At 40.8% G+C, this 17,944-nt stretch overlaps 1 protein-coding gene across 3 annotated transcripts in view; it reads right to left on the bottom strand.

The window, feature by feature from the left end:
• PTPRU (protein tyrosine phosphatase receptor type U) overlaps nt 1-17,944 on the bottom strand; it is a 231,435-nt gene that overhangs the window by 47,414 nt on the left and 166,077 nt on the right. For 2 of the 3 annotated variants that reach the window (XM_082245604.1, XM_082245606.1), the window contains 5 exons: nt 15,543-15,612; nt 15,385-15,461; nt 5,928-5,945; nt 4,744-4,780; nt 4,164-4,261 (listed from right to left, as the gene is read on the bottom strand). In XM_082245604.1, the coding sequence (XP_082101730.1) occupies nt 4,164-4,261; nt 4,744-4,780; nt 5,928-5,945; nt 15,385-15,461; nt 15,543-15,612 (300 nt within the window). The remainder of the gene's footprint in view (nt 1-4,163; nt 4,262-4,743; nt 4,781-5,927; nt 5,946-15,384; nt 15,462-15,542; nt 15,613-17,944) is intronic. The other variant, XM_082245605.1, reaches the window with a different exon arrangement.

Genomic DNA, 17,944 nt, shown 5'->3' on the forward strand with positions numbered 1-17,944 from the left:
AAAATTATAAAATAAAATTTATCATAGTTTTCTTTTAAATGTTTTTTTTTTTTTTTTTTTTGGTTTTTGCTAAACCAGAGCAGAATTGTTCACTTCTATGACACCATTTAATTGACAAAGAATACAACTGGAGTGGCTAAACCATGTGCACCTAACATATTAAAAGTGCATGTGAAAATAATGTTATTGGGCTACAATCTAATATGCAAAACCTGAGTTAGCCAAGGGTAACTTAAAAAGCCTAGGCCACCTGTTGCATTTTCAGTGTGTGAGAACTTAATTTGCTACGATAGAAAAAAATCTGCCCACATTATGCATCAGTTAGACATGCACAGCCTGAAGAACTGAAGAAAAAGGCGAGACCCAATGACAAAGACAGATAGAAGGAAGGGACAAAATGTCTGTACCCCCCTGCAGGCTAACATGAATTTATTGCCTCTTCTCAGAGCTCTAACAACAAAAATAATGTACTTTGAATGGAGCATATTTTTCTCCAGGAAGATGATAAAAAGGCATAAGAAAAATGCTTAGATGGCACATGGAGTCCATCCAGGCGAGCAGAAGGGGAAGTATGGTTCATGAAGTGTGTTAAGCCTACGACTGTGTGATGGATGCAATACAAGACACACAGTGATAAAGAGAGTAAACTAATTACATCGCTTTCACGTCAGCAATGTTTGGGAGGGTGCTGAAGGAAGACTGCTAATGAGAAGGGAAAATTAGACCAGCAGAGACCAAACAAAATCATTACAGTTAATGGAGATTTACGAGAAAACACAATTTAAAAAATGATCTGATGTAAGGAACATTGTTCTTAATTACCCGTCAGAGGAACACAGCGACAATACTAATCATATTAGCCATGCAAAGAAGCATCCAGTTCACAGCAACAACTGCTATTTCTCCTTACAACTATATGTCTACGTGACAAAGGCCATATTCTTATGAATATAAATTTGTGAGAAATATCAAACATCTGCTGGATTCTGTGTTTCCTCCTTTTTGTCTATATATGATTATCCCATTCATAATCTACCTTTATGTCACATTCCTTCCCATAGCTGCAGAGCCAACACATTATGCATTCAAGAAATGGGCTTAATCAATGTACTGCTAGTCTCCCTCAGCTGGGAAAGATTAAACATGGATCTGCGGATTTCTCTATCAAAGGAGTTAACCGTCAGTCTGCTGAGTTATTTCTTAGTCACAGGCAAACTTTTAATGTTTGTAAAAACAGAAAAGCAGCAAGTCCAACTCATTACACTACTTTTTAGGGAACCTGCCATGAAATACAGAAACATTAATGATCTCTTTCTGAAAAGGCTAACTGCTTGGCTGTCATTCTGTAGCTGATTTTAATACTTGAGTTACTGATCCGGAACATGTGCAACACAATTCTCTGAGCTTCCTAAAGCCCCGTACACACGTACCGATGGTCGGCTTACAAATGTTCCTCTTTTCTCCCCGGGATGTCGGTGTCTGCTGAAAAGTGCAAAGACAGCACAAGGACAGCACAAGAATTTTGTCCGCCGACTGCAGAAGTGATGTCATGTAATGGTTAACTTTCCCTGTGTTTTCTATTTTCTGAGCATGCCCAGTCTTGCAAATCTGCGGTCTGTCGGCCGAATTGTGTACTGACAGGCGAACAATCGTCCGTTCTGGTGTCGGCATACAAATATTTTCATGTTTGCACAAAAGACTTTTGTCCGCGGATTGTGCGCAGACATCTGTCGGAGGCACCATACTAACACGCGTACAATCGGCAGATCCTTCGTCCACCGACGTTTGTATGCCGACGATCGGTACGTGTGTACGGGCCTTAACATGTACAAATGTCCCTAGTCAGATTGCAACTCACATCACTGATGCTAGCGGGTTAGAATAACTGCAGTTTTCAGAATGAGCTCAGCAACTGAAGTCCCCATACCTTTCTCCTGAAAGATTTACCTTTAGAAAAATATGTCAGTATAAAATATGAGAGCCTTGGGGCTGGCATCAGTATCTTTTGTTCGCTACTTGCTGAGTCATAGACGTGTAACAAATATGTAAATAGAAGTTGTTGGGATCCCTAATATGACCGTGTTTGTTCCAGGTCATTGATTTACTAACCAGTAAAAAAAAGGATGAAGATGACAGCCTTGGAGCCTACAACTCTGCAATTGTAGCTCCCATATTTCTATAACAGATTCCCTTTAACTTTAACAGGCAATAACAAAATAAGCTGTTCAAAGTTAGTGGTTACAAGGAAACCTTTTAGGAGGCAGAATGCAAGCAGAGAAACAGTAGATTAACAGTGTCAACTGTAAACAGGTCCATGTCTAAGCAGAGGTGACAGCATTCCCAAAGTCCAGTGATGCAACTAAGTATTACTAATTACCCCCTGCCGCACACTTTCATAAGGTGCAAATACCAGCTAGTTTCTCCCTATATTAGTATGATGGTTAGGCTTCTTTCACACAGGGCGGACTCCGTTTTGATCAGCAGGGGATATGTCCATTAATCCACTGCTGATCAAAGCAGAGTGGGTAGATGACAGGTCTGTATCCACTCAGTTTCTGCACAGCGGACACAGACAGAGTCTGCTCTTCTCTATGGGGAGGCTCTGCTGCACATTTATACTGGGCTACCTCTGATCTGCTTCACCTAAACAGAGTTTCTTTAGTGAATCTGGAGGTAGGCAGGTGTAAACAGTCACAAATCTGTTTTCACCTGCTTGTCTGGAGGAATACATGTACCTACCAATCAATTCAGCCTGAAAAACTGACAGGTGGACCTGATTAAAACGCCAGTGTAAAAGGGACCTTAAAGCTGAACTTCATCTTTTCAAACACTTTGCATAGTTCGTTTGGACCAGCTTGGCCCAAATGAACTATGTCCCTCACTAACATGTCAGGCCGCTGAATGTGCAGTATAAACTGCATATAGAAGAGGCTATGTACAGCATACTGCACTGTGTTCTGGGTTTGAGCAAAAACTTCCAGTCTCATACCCGGATCACAGTAGAGTCTATCACATCAGCGCTCAGCCATTCAGGGTAATGAATTCTATCAATGAAAAAAAGCTTCCTCTGATTGAGTCAAAGGTTGTGACATCATCAGCCCGCCTCTCTGACTCAGCCTATCAGAGGAAGCTTTCTGTTCATTGATAGAATACACTGAACACTCTGAATGTATGAGCTCCGCTGTGATAGATGCCACTGTGTTCCCAAACACAGTACGGTATGCTGTATGTAGCCGCAGCTACATACATTTTATAACGCACATCCAGCGGCCCCACGTTAGTGAGGGAAATAAGTTGATTCCATTCGGTGGTTGGAGTCCAAAAGCAGATACTGGTCTGTATGGGTGAGTTTTCTGTAAATGTATAAGCCCAAGTATCCCCTTTCTTGACATGTAATAAACATCAAAATCCAAGTTTTTTGTGAACACAAACCCAGTGCCAAATTACAAAAATTCACAATTTTGGTCATTAACTTTTCATTAATTGCTCGTTAATCAAGGAATTAACACTAATGCAGGCTTTCTGACACCAACCACAACTTTCAAACCTCCCATCCTGTTTTTGAAAAATGCCTATGTAGGTAAGGGTTGCCTGTATTTAAAACAAACTACAGCTTTGACTGAAATTGGACAATGCTCTTGCTACAGAACATCTACTCACCTCGCAAAGCCTAGCTGAAAATTGCTTTCACCTATCCTGCCCTGTTACTAGGACATTGCTAGGCCACTCCTAGTTGTTGCTGCTCACCGCAACTATTAAATAACTCTGCCACAGCATCACTGAGCTTAACTTTGGCCAAAGGTGAACTAACCCATTATCTTCTCGACACTTAGTAGAACAGATAGAACAGATGAAGAAGCTAAAAACTGTCTTCAACATCACAGAACAAGTCTAGTTGAATGTGACTAATTACTACTCGCTGTATACTGACTTAGATAATGAGAACCTTTAAAGAAATAGCAAGAAGTAACACATAAGGAAAGCCTACCCATCTTTATTTGTACTGTTAATAAAGAAGAGGTTGCCTAAATGGACAAAATTACCTCTAGGTATTTACACTAATATACCCAAACAGGTAGCTGCTCTAAAGATTTATTATCATAACTTTCATCATGTACTTTCTTCAAACATACAACATACATAGTAATCAGAATAATACATACCCTTCCAACTTCCACCAGCTTAGTGATCATTACTATACTTGAGCAGTGTTCTTGCCAAACCATTCTCCAAAAGTCATAGATCATGTCTTGCTTGGGACCTGCAGTGGATCAGAAATCAGATTCGTATAAATGATTACATGTAAAAGCTGCTTTATCATGCATCATTGATTAATCTCAGAACAGATGAACCCTGGGCAAAGTTGATATTCCCTTCAAATCTTAATAGCTATGTCACATTCTCAATTTGTATTATGGACTGCCACAGGGAGAAACACAAAATATGTGATCATTCAGAGTTAAACAGGAATTTGTATTATGCTTTGTGTCTGCCCATGAGGGTCAATATGCATACAATAGCAACAAAGAATACTTACACCTGCTCTCTTTATTTTAAAAAAATGCATTAATAGAGCACATAAATGATATCCATTTGACTTTGAAATTTATTTTTTTTTAATAAAATAATGTTTGCTCAGTTGTATACATCACCTGGTATTTCACAAAAGTTTGACATTAGGAATTTTGTTATCAGCATTAATACCAAAGAAACAGTAGTGCTGATATTACCATTACCACCTACCTTGTGTTGCAATGAAGTGGTTTGATCTGTGATAGCCCTACAAATGAAAGAAAAAAAGGAAATATGAACAATACAATGCTGACTTCCAGTCTGTCCAAAAATCCCACCATGCATTTCAGCAAGCACTGTGATCCCACAAAGAGACAGGTAGAGTAATAAGCTCAGGGGTGGACAGACAAATGGTGTGTGCTTATCAAATAACACTTACACCACAATCTTTACAGGACTCAACCAATTCTAAAAACCAAGATTTGGGGTAGTGTCACATGGATACATACTGGAATCAGCGCTTAGAGCTCTATTATCCTGTCCAATGCAATTAATGTTCATGGAGCACATAAGTTCCAAACGTAATTAGTGTTTAATTCTGTTTACAGGCAAAAAGAAGATTTATGAAAAGAATGGACAAGAAAAAGTGCGTGTTGCTTGTAGCAACCAGTCAGCATTCAGATATTTCTGTGTTACAGAAGAAATAATTAATACGGCACTTAACTGCTTGTTACAGGCAATGTAGTCACTTTTCTTTTCTCTAAATTTTAATTAGTGAGACCACATAGTGCCATGTGACTCTACTCATAAAATAAAGACAAAAGAGAATATAAATGAGAGCTTAATGGTGAAATGACAAGTGGAGAGGAAGCCATTCTTAAGAGATGCCTTCAAAAAAATAAATCTAGTTTTAGGTAACAGTTAGTGACAAACTAAAAGCTCAAGCTGAAATCAAAAGCAAAACATAGCTATATGACATACCAAATTTGAATTATTAACATGGTTATGAATTTGTAATCTGTACCAGATTACTAACCTTTGACTGAATGATGTATTTGTATGGAAAATGAGGATGGTTGAAATATGGAGCATTATTAGAGAAAGAAAGTGAGGAGCAGAGATTCCTGAGAAATATTGGGTAAATAGAGAAAGCATGAAATAGATCATGTACAGAGGGGCTTAGGAAAAGTAAAAGAGAGAATAAAAAGGGCGATTGTAAAAGAAAATAAGGATAGATGTGCGAGGGTTTGGGGGGAAGAAGCTGGAAGTTACTGATATATTAGAATTTATGTATTTTAATCAGAGGGTACTAGTTGTCTTAGTATAATAAAGTGATATAATTCCAGCACTTATCCCAGGCACTAATGCACCTGGATTTGGAAGGTGGGAGATAGGATCACAAGCTTGATACTCACTTCTCTGTTAATCCGGATCTACCGGTGATCCCATAGACAGAATAACAGAATGTCGGGGCCAGAGATGTCAAGGAAAGCAGAGGAAAGGGGCAATAAGAAAAATGGAAGACAGATGAATGAAGACAGAAAATGAGAGCGGAAATAAACATCGACATTGAAATGAAAAGAGAGAACGAGGGCAGTGGAGAGATGGTGGAGAGAGAAGGAGAGATGGAGAAAGTTAGAGACATTTATAGAACCGGTCATTATAATATGAGACCAGTTATGTCAAATAGATGGGAGACAGTGGCGAGGATAAGGATACAAAATGTAGAAGACAGACAGAAGGGCAGCAGAGAAAAGAAAAGGATAAAGATGCATTAGCAGAAACAAAAGAAAGGGGCAGTAAAAGAAGTTAAAGGCACCAGTCACTTTACAACATAACAGATAAAAACTAGAAAGAACAAGCATACATGTGGAATAAAATTAGTGAAATGTGATCCTTGAGTTTGCGCAGCCATTACTGCACATTAATAAGGAATAACTGTACCAAATTTTAGATAAAATAGGGTCAAGTATTTCAAAAATACATAAGGTAACACACAAGCTATAACAACACACGTCCTAATAAGGAACAATGCCTTAAGCTGGCCATATACTGCTCTAATTCTGGATTATGCAGCAGGAAATTTGAGGAATGGGGGGGGTTGGGGGGGCTTGTAGGCACCACCCTACTACACTATATTTTTCAATTGACTTTTGACAAATGAGCCAAGTGGAAAATTGTTGGTCGAAAAGGCATTGCATCTAATTAGATGCATTCACTGTTGGGGTATTCAGCAGCTGTGGGTCCTGCCAGCTGCTTAAAGCGATTGTAAAGGTAGGTTTTTTTATCTTAATGCAATCTATGCATTAAAAAAAAAAAAACTTCTTTGTGCAGCAGCCCTCCCCTAATATTTACTTGAGTCTTCCTTTATCCAGCGATGTTGCAGGAGCGTCTAAGCTGCCTGGGACTCCCCTCCTCATTAGCTGAGACAGCAGCGCTGCACAATTGGCTCTCGCTGCTGTCAAGCAAAATCATTCAGTCAATCAGGAAGGGGGCAGGCCAGGTCTCAGCTTCATGCCTGAATGGACACAAGGAGCTGTGACTCGGCTCAGGTGCCCCCATAGCAAACTGCTTGCTGTGGGGGCACGCAACAGGAGGGAGGGACCAGGAGAGCTGAAGAGGGACCCAAGAAGAGGATGATCTGGGCCAGTCTGTGCAAAACCAACTGCACAGATGAGATAAGGATGACATGTTTGTTATTAAAAAAAAAGAGACTTTACAATCACTTTATTTCAACAGACGGCAGTAAATATTCCTTTATCCACGCTATTTAACGTGGATGGAGAAATCTTCGACACTTCTCTTGTTCAGCCCTTTGTATGGATAGCTATACATGCACAATTCTCCCCCCACCCATGCTAAACAGTGTAAATGAAAGAGTCACCCTTGCTGGCAATTGTATTCAGATAGCTGGCACCCGTGGCCATCAAAATAACTAAACAATGAATGTATCTGATTGATGCAGTCATTATGCGCCCCACAATTTTCTACCTGGGTACCTCGACAAAACAAGAATCAGACAAAATGTGAGCCATGTATAAAATGCTTAAAGTGATTGTAAAGGCTATGTTGTTGGTCCTAAAATGAAAAATATGGTATTGCACACAGTGGTCCCTTTCCTCCTCTTCTAAAGTCCCCCCATCAGCATTCTCTGCTCCACCTCTTCTGTAAGTGCCCCCAAAGCAAGCCACTTGGTATGGGGGCACACTTGTAGGCACACTCCTGAATCGGGCTGTGTGGGTCAATAGACACACACAGCATGGCTTGACCCTGCCCCCTGCTCCTTCCTCAGAGTATTTGATTAACAGCAGCAGGAGCTGCTTAATTTGTTCTGTGAGAAGAGGAACAGAGAACAGCGCTGCTGCAGATGGGCACAAAACTGGATCAAGAGAGGAGTGGCTCAAGAGAGTATTTGAGGAAAGTATTGAACAGTTGTGAGACAGAGAATGTGTTAAGGTAAAAAATGATTGGACTTTATAACCACCTTAAAAGTAAATATATCTTAAACAGTTTTTAATAAATCTGATGAGTAGGCCATCAGTCCCAGGAGTTTTGAAAATAAATTGAGAAGATGGAATCTTCTTACATTTTGAATAGGTATTGTAAGACTTTTAGGCCCCTTTCACACTTGTGCAACTTGTCCTGCGATTTGGGACGGCAAAGTTGCATGACAAGTCGTACTCCATAATTTCCAATGAGTACCGTTCATATCTGTACAACTTCAAGTCACAACGACTTCAAGGTAGTCCCTGCACTACTTTGGGCCAATTTTAATGGGTTTTGAGTTCCAAAGACATAGGTATTGCATCAAGTCCAGTCAAAATCGTATCAAAAGCACAGTAAAATTGCATGACTTTTAGTTCACACAAGTGATGAATGATGAGTTTAAGTAGATTCATGTACAGTATGTGTATCCTGTACCTCACACTCTGTCTCCTATTCAAGAAGACAACTATTTGTTTCAAAGGAGACAGGACATTTTTAATAGAAATCCCGATGGTATGTTAAGGCATAGGTTGCTTTTTTCTTTTTTTTTTTTTTAGTGCATCACAATGCACAGATGTGCACATTATCTGTGCTGCATTAAAATGAAGGTGCATTGCATTGACAGCCCGTTCAAAATAATTGGGCTGCTCTAATGCAATGAGCATAATAATGTACATGAAAGCTCTGCAACAATGTGAATCCAGGACACAAGATCTTTAGTCTTAGCCATGGGTCATATGCAGCTACCTTTAGGTGGTTGGACACAAAAATAATGCTGCACAGTCAAGCCCTATATAACCCTTCCCACTCCCAGCTAGTCACAGCGTAACAGTAAGCAATAGGGAGATCATAAAGAACAAAGGGGAGAGACCTCTGTCCTATAATCCATGAAAACATTTTAATGGTAAGTCACACAGTTCAGAATGCATGACATCCAACAGCTGTCCATCTGATTGGCGGGCAACACAGAAAACAAACGCTAATAGGCCCAGGAAGAATAAAGAATGAATAAGATTGCTGAAAAGAGGTTGTAGTTGAGAGGTAGACTTTCACAGAGCATACCACCTCCAGAGGAGGACAATGTCCTGGTTAAGGTTGAAGGAAGAAACCATCTTGGGGAGGAAAAAGGCTTTGGGCCTTAAAGTACAACTAAAGGAAATATTTTTCTTTCTGTCCGTGCCCTTATTAAGGAGATTCACCCTCTCTATTTGTCCTGTCCATGTTAATGGGGACAAGGGCCTCTTCCCAACATCCCTGAGCTGTGGTTTTCGGGGTCTGTGGGCAGGAGGCTTATCGGAATCTGAAAGCTCCCTTTAACAAGGGGGCCCCCAGATCCTGCCCTCCCCCATATGAATCGGTATCGGGTACATAGTACCCCTACCCATTCACCAAAAAAATGTCACAAAGTAATAATACAAGAGACAGTTTTTGACAAATCCTTTTATTAAAAAATAAAAAATAGTGTTCATCGATGTAAATCCACCGTCAATCACGCCACCCGTCGGACCCGAAAAATAATAAAAAAAAAGCTCTCACCTCCTGGAAGGCCTCCTGCCGTATGTCCACTCTGCGCTTTGACATTTCTTATATAGCCAAAGAGAGGGGCCATCTAGCTACATCACCCGGTGGCACTGCCTCTTCTCGCGCCACATGCCTAGCATGCACCAGTCCGTGTCGTCAGAAGGGGCAGTGCCACTGGGTGACATAGCCAGATGGTCCTACCCCCTGCCTACATAAGAAATGTCAAAGTGCAGAACGAGCATATGGTGGGAGGCCTCCCAGGAGGCAAGAGCACTTTTCATTTATTTCATTTTTCGGGTCTGGCGGGTGCCGTGATTGATGGTGGATTTACATCGAAGGACACTATTTTTATTTTTTAATAAAGGATTTGTCAAAAACTGCCTCTTGTGTTTATTACTTTTTAACACTTTTTTGGTGAATGAGTAACCCGATACCCATTCACATAAGGGGGGGGGGGCGGGATATGAGAGTCCCCTTGTTGAAGGAGGCTTCCAGATTACGATAAGCCCCCGGCCGCAGACCCCGACAACCACAGCCCAGGGTTGTCAGGAAAATGCCCTTGTCCCCATCAATATGGAGACAAGGTGCTTTGGGGTGGGGGGGGATAACACCCCCCCCCCCCCAAGTTTAAGGCATGTGGCCCAATATGGTTCAGAAGGGGGGAGGGCGCTCCCCCCCCCCTTTCTTGACCTGCCGGGCTGCATGACTGGATAAGGGTGTGGTATGGATTTTGGAGGGGACCCCATGACATTTTTTTCTTTACTTTTTTTACCGTCACTTTTTTTGTTCAGCTGTCAGCAGCAAAACCCACTGACAGCTGATGACTCATCAGTTGTTAAGGACACTGCCGCCAGCTTCCAAACCCTGTTTCTTAACAACTAGTTTACACTACACCCTGCTTGGGCAAGGCTTTGCCCAAGCAGGGCGCAGAATGCACTGTGCAGCGCTCAGTACATTGCAGGGTGTTTGTCGGGGCGAACAACCTGCAAATTTGGGTGTTTGGTGAACAGCCAAACAGGCAAATGTTCGGCCCAAACTCATGCTCGGGCCGAACCGTTCGCCCATCCCTACTCAACACCATGCACCACACTAAAGTGAGTGTCCACGCAAATTCCAGTACCCAAAGCAGTATTACAGGCCCATCTTCTCAAGGCATCATCTGGGTAAAGCCTTCCAAAGGCTTGGCTAAGGAGCCAATTAATCCAAAAGCTACAAAATGGAGCTCTAGCAGCTATGGTTCAGCCAGAAATCTTGTTCGAAAAACTTTCAAAAAAAAAAAAGGCATGCTTTTCTCAGTAGAAGGAATATGTCCATAACCCACATACACTAGCAAAAAATTGTGCCAAGCTGAGAATAGATAGGACTATTTTAAGGGATGTTCCTGCAATTTTTTTTTTTTTGCCAGTTTTCTGACACCTTAAGGTAGCAGTATAAAACCCATAGTGAAAGACTAAAGATCCTGCATCCTTTAAATAGCAAAGATGGCGAATCTCCCACTGGAATTATTGTATTTTTGCAGCCAGAGCTAGCGGTTGTTAGAAGACCCAAACAGCGGCTGCATGTGACTGGATGCACATACAATCTACTAATTTTCTGCCTGGCTAATTTGATTTTTCAATAGAAGGATGTCAGGCAAGAGGGCACCGACAGGGCCACCCACAAAGCAAACTTTGACAGGTTGATCAGGAACCAGACAAAATTCAATCAATGTATGACCAGCTTAAGAAAGAATTTCTCTCATGAATATATTATATATGTAAAAGCTAGTCTTGAGGTAGAAAAACAAGATAATGTTTAATGGTAAGGTTACTGTTTATAGGCTTTAAGGTTTTTGTATGTGACTAAGTTACACATGGTTAAGTGCCAAGTGTAGACTGGCAAGAAGAACAGTTTAGTTTTTCCCTATCTGGTTGCTGTCGGAAAAGTCAAATGTTCCATTTCAGCTATGGAAGAATATACAAAAATTTTTTCTTTAAAAAGTGGACTGTAAAATACAGAGGCAACCTTTGGTTGACTATATTTACGTTGCTTATCTTAATCTTTACTAGGTTTATTTTTGCAATAAAAATCACATGAAACTAGAATAAAAGGATGAGGCTTTTAAACTGGTTATCATAAATCTAGTACCTAGGCAACATAAACAATACAAACAGCCACCATTTGTTACAGTTATAAAATGTTTTCCCATTATTACAATCTCATTCTTTCACTCTAGTGCCCACAGGATGTTATAAGCATTACGGCACCCCACAAGCTCACATCTGAAGCCTTGGATATAGACATAGAAGAGATTTATTCTATGTGATAATGAACTGACACTAGACTTCAAATCATGATGAGGGCCTCTGTTTATCATTTAACACACACTGTTCTTCACCAAGGAGCCAGCCTATTTTCTAAAAAAAAAACATTCACAACACATTTTAAATGAAAATTGAAGTTACTTTGCAAAAACAGTGTTCATTCCAAATGGTACACGACACATCCAGTGTATTTTAGTGGATATTATAGATAACAGTCTGGTCCAAATGCAGGCAATTTAAGGACAATAGTCGTTACATTTGTGCTCAAGGTTCAGCATTCCAAAGTGTTACATAGAACATAAACTTAAATGTGCTGGCACACAGTACGGACAAAGCAGCTGCAACCTATTGTACTTTGGCAAACAAGCATGTTAATTGTGATGGAAGAGTGTCATAATAGTCCATTGTGCCGTACAATCAAGGTGTGCAGATAGAAAGAATAGTGCAAAACGCGGCAGTATTCTGAGTGCATTTACACAGCATTGTCAGTGCATAGTTACCTATCCTTACCTCTACACGCCTATTTTTATGGATTGGCTGTTCTGTTGATAATTAACATAAATATAATGCATTTTTGTTACCACTTATAACTTCAGGAGGCCCAGATTCCAGACATAATATTGTCTATATTTTAATTTTACCAGTGAGTGGCAGCTAACTTATTTCATTCTAAATGACTTCATCTATAGCACAGTCATATAGCCGCCAGAAATGTAAAGCAGAAAATTGGAACGCCAAGTGAAATGCCACAAGAAACATTTTCCTTTGTTAACAGAGACAGGGTCGGATTCCCTTCAACCCTAGCACAGTATATTACTCTGACAGGCTGTGCTAGTGAAGTGCTTCTGTCATTAAAAGGAAATAAATAACACACTATGGGGCAATTTGTTTACTTTCATATACAGTGCTCAGCATAAATGAGTACACTCCAACAGTTTTGTCAGAAAACCTTTACTTTCCTTTCAGAATCAACATTTTCTATTGGACACTAGACTACAAAATACTCCCACAAATGCGGGCCATTGATTGCAACCAAGATTTGTTAATTTGCACACATGAAAAAGTATTTTTCCTAAGAAATTAATTCAAGACCATGTTGCAAAAAATGAATACACCCCAATGAAAGTCTTAGGAGCAAATCTATATTTAAGACAACAAAATCCTAATTAACAAGAATGTAACTACAGGTGAGTCTAATTATTCATTAAACAAGGTGTCCAGCGGACAGATGATTATAAAAGGGTGTTACTTCACAAGAAAAAAACCCATTCCCATTTCATGCTGTCAGCAATGGCACCACATGGAAGAGAAATGTCACAAGGCTTAAAAAAGAAAATATTTTCTTTACACAAGAAAGGTGAAGATCAGCAAAGCTTTACTTATCAGTCAGAACACTGTAGCAAAAGTGATACAAAAATTTAACAATGTTGGAACTGCAACCATCACACAAAGACGTCCATGCCGTCCACAGAAGTTAACACTTCGACAGGAATGTCTTCTGATGAGGAGGAAAGGAATTCCAAAGGGCTGCACATCAATGCTGGGATCCAAAACGCTGTTATGCATGTAAAATCATGAAAAACATAAGGAGCACAACATGTCAAAGCCTTCGTCTTTGAAAAAGCACAGTTTATGTGTGAAACGCATTAGCCATTTCTCCCCTGCTTGTACATGTTATGCTCCTTATGTTTTTTATGATTTTACATGGATGTCAGTATTGGTGTGGAGCCATTTGGATTTCCTTTCCTCTGATTGTTACAGCTGCGACTGGGCGAGCACCCTGCATGGAGGAGATTATGCCGTTGGATCCGGCTCACCTTTGAGCAGCGTGAACCTATCTGTTCTGATAAGAAGGGTTGACGAAAATCATCATGCAAGTTCACTGCAGTTAGCTAAAGATGTAGAAAGCCAAATTGGGGTGATTGTTTCCCCTGACACAATACGGCGTACACTGCAGAGGAATGGCATGCATGTGTGTCGTCCACGAAGGGAGCCTCTCCTAAAGCCCATGCACAAAAAAGCTCACTTAGAATTTGCCAAAGCCCATGCTGAAAAAGAAGACTACTGGGACTCTGTACTGTGGAGTGATGAGACCAAGATAAAGGTTTTTGGAACTGATGGCTTCAAAACTGTATGGCGTCGCAAAAGTGAGTACAAAGAAAAATGCATGGTACCTACAGTGAAACATAGTGGTGGCAGTGTCCTTCTGTGGGGTTGCATTAGTGCTGCTGGTGTCAGAGAGCTGTATTTTATTAATGTTATCATGAATTCACAGATGTACTGCTCTATATTGAAAGAGAAGATGCTGCCATCACTCTGTGCCCTTGGTCGTCATGCACTTTTCCAACATGACAATGACCCAAAACACACATCTAAGACTACTATTGCATTTCTAAAGAAGAACGGGGTGAAAGTGATTCAGTGGCCAAGTATGTCAACTGATCTGAACCCAATAGAACACCTATGGGGAATTCTTGTAGAATTTAAAAATATAGATTTTGCAATATGTCTCCAACTTGTTCATTCCCTGCCTAGAAGACTTGAAGCTGTCATTACAAATCACAGAAGGCACACAAAATACTAGATGTAGTAGTTTTTGTTGTGGGGTGTATTTATTTTTGCATTAACTAATTTGAGCAAAACTGAAGATTTTGTAATCTAAGTTATATTATTAACCTTACTTTCATTTATTGAGATAAACAAATGTTCTATAAAACTCAGTTTTATCAAAATTTTGGAAATTGTTCTTGTGTTCATTGCGATATTGATTAAAATCTTACATTTCAAAAGGGGTGTATTCATTTATGCTGAGCACTGTATCTATGAACTGCATTGTTATGTAAATATTTTTTAATAGCCTATATAAAATAAATACTCAGTACATGATATATTCTAACAAAAAAGCCAGATAGTATGCTTTGACACATGCTGAGTATATCCGTCTAAGCCTGATGGTCTGAACAGGGCTAGGAGAGCGGAAGGAGGTATGTCCCTGTTGCATACCTAAATGATAAGTTAACCTTTTTAAAAAAAAAAATAATAATAAATGCACAACTTTTTGCAAGTAAAAAAATGTACATTTATTTTTTATTTTTTGGGAGCCTGTAAAGCTTTGCACCCCCAATCAGCAGATCGTGGGTGCAATGCAGGGCTTATGCAGACTGTCAGTGTAAGCTGTCTGCTCGTACCTCATACAAGCAGGCAGTTACACACTGGCAGAAAGCATTAATGAACTACCTAGAGTGCTCAACAGTGCCCTGGTAGTGAACTACAAGCAAGCTGCTGCAGAGGCTGTTGGTACTTGTGGGGGGGGGGGGGGTTACATGTTATACATGTTACAGGTTACACTTTTAATACGGATGTAACATGTAACAAAAGGTGAAGTTATCCTTTAACTCTACAGTCTGTATAAGCTGCTATTTCTAGAGCTATTTTTGCTGGAAGTACCACTTTTACTTTTCATTTCTACTTTGTGTAATGGAGTTTCATAATAGTACACAGAAAAAAAATTCTAGGTGCTGCTCCACACAACTTGTACAAATTACATACTTATAATACTTACATCAATGTAGTTGGCATTTATCTCTTCTGAACTGCATTCTGCCTGAAGAGGGTGGAGCCGGACACGATGTCTCTCATCTGAAAATAAAACTAGCCAGTTGTAACCATCAATTCTGGGACCAGCACATAAACAGTAGATACCCAAACTATGCCACATACAGTTTGGTGGAGGTTCTTGTCTTCCTTTCCCTTTATCCTTCTTCTTGGTCACATCCCAATCAAAGAAGCTCTGAAATATACAGTAATGAACATTGATTCAGTAAGCGTAAAATAATTAGGTTTTTTTTTTTTTTTTGGACATGCAAAATAGTAGGCAGTTCTGTTTTCATTAAATTATTATAATTAGACACTAAGAGCAATTCCACCCTAAAACAGCAGTTTTAGGCCCCTTTCACACTATCCGTCCGTAGGACGGATTCCGTTTTTCTCAGCAGGGGATCGAGCAGCCGATCCCCCGCTGAGCAGGAGGATGACAGCTGTTCTCCGCACGGAGACACAGCTGTCAGTTCCCCATGCATCTCTATGGGGGAAATCGGATGGGAACGGACCGTCGGTCCGCTCTCATCCGATCCGATCCGATCCACTGGACAGATGGAAAATAGGGTTTCCATCCGTCCAGATTTGATGGATCGGATCGGATGTCAGCGGACATGTCTCCGCTGACATCCGATCCCCCATAGAGATGCATCGGGGGACCGTTCAGATCCGCCAAAAAAACGGACAGGCGGATCTGAACGGTCCGCCTGTGTGAAAGGGGCCTTATACCTCATAGTCTAATTGCTTACAGTGCAAGGCACCATTTTCCTAAACTGAACAGGCTGTCTTAACACTGAGAAGCTGAATATTAGTTAGAGTGTGTAACATCATTGTTCCTAACGTATTGTTCATATACATCTACAGGGTTACTCTGGCTTGGCAAAATAAAGTGTAACAATGGTCAAATCATTTTTATTATGTTCCACATTGATTTTCAAATATTTCCAGCCTGCTCCCACTAAGGCCTCACTCTGGGATTGGTATTTTCATTTTAGAAATATGCAATCATCACAGCACGATGCAGAATGTATCCATTTTCATATACACTGCTCAAAAAATTAAAGGAACACTTTGAAAAGACATCAGATCTCAATAGGGAAAAAAATAATGCTGGATATCTATACTGATATGGACTGGGTAATGTGTTAGGAACAAAAGGATGCCACATCGTTAGATGAAAATGAAAATTATCAACCTACAGAGGGCTAAATTCAAAGACACCCCCAAAACCAAAGTGAAAAAATGATGCAGCAGGCTAGTCCATTTTGCTGAAACTTCATTGAAGCAACTAAAAATGGTATTCAGTAGTTTGTATGGCCCCCCACGTGCTTGTATGCATGCCTGACAACGTTGGGGTATGCTCCTAATGAGACAACCGATGGTGTCCTGGGGTATTTCCTTCCAGATCTAAACTAGGGCATCACTGAGCTCCTAAACAGACTTAGATGCAACCTGATGGCATCGGACATTATATGAATAAAGCCGGCACACGAAAAGGCTTCTTCCAAGTAAAATTCTTTATTCCATCATGGATAGCGGTGACAACATGACAAATACTGACGCGTTTCGGCTTTACGCCTTCCTCATAGCATCATGGCATCGGATCTACCGAAACATAATGTCCCAGAGGTGTTCTATTGGATTTAGGTCAGATGAGCATTTAATGGTATCAATTCCTTCATCCTCCAGGAACTAGCTGCATACTCTTGCCACAGGGGCCTGGGCATTGTCTTGCACCAGGAGAAACCCCAGGACCCACCCACTGCACCAGCATGGGGTCTGACAATGGGTCCAAAGGTTTCATCTAGATATCTAATGGCAGTCAGGGTGCTATTGTCTAGCCTGTAGAGGTCTGTGCGTCCCTATATGCATATGCCTACCCAGATAATCACTGACTCACCACCAAACTGGTCATGCTGAATGATGTTACAGGCAGCATAACATTTTCGACAGCTTCTACAGACCCTTTCACATCTGTCCCATGTGCTCAGGATGAACATACTCCCATCTTTGAAAAGCACAGGGCACCAGTGGCGAACCTGCCAATTCTGGTGTTCAATGGCAAATACCAATGGAGCTCCACGGTGCCAGGCAGTGCGCACAGGGCCCACTAGAAGATGTCAGGCCCTCAGGCCACCCTCATGAAGTCGGTTTCTGATTGTTTAATCAGAGACAAATCACACCAGTGGCCTGCTGGAGGTCATTTTAAAGGGCTCTGGCAATGCTCACCTGTTCCTTCTTGCACAAAGGAGCAAATACTGGTCCTGCTGATGGGTTAAGGACCTTCTACGGCCCTGTCCAGCTCTCCTAGAGTAACTGCCTGTCTCCTGGAATCTCCTCCATGCTCTTGAGACTGTGCTGGGAGACACAGCAGACCTTCTGGCAATAGCACATATTGATGTGCCATCCTGGAGGAGTTGGACTTCCTGTGCAAACTCAATAGGGTCCAGGTATTGCCTCATGCTACCAGTAGTGACACTGACCTTAGTCAAATGCTAAACCGGTGAAAAACAGTCAGAAAAGAT

The sequence above is a fragment of the Pelophylax lessonae genome, assembly GCF_965119305.1.
Source record: "Pelophylax lessonae genome assembly, chromosome: 2".
In the NCBI taxonomy this organism is placed as follows: Eukaryota; Metazoa; Chordata; class Amphibia; order Anura; family Ranidae; genus Pelophylax; species Pelophylax lessonae.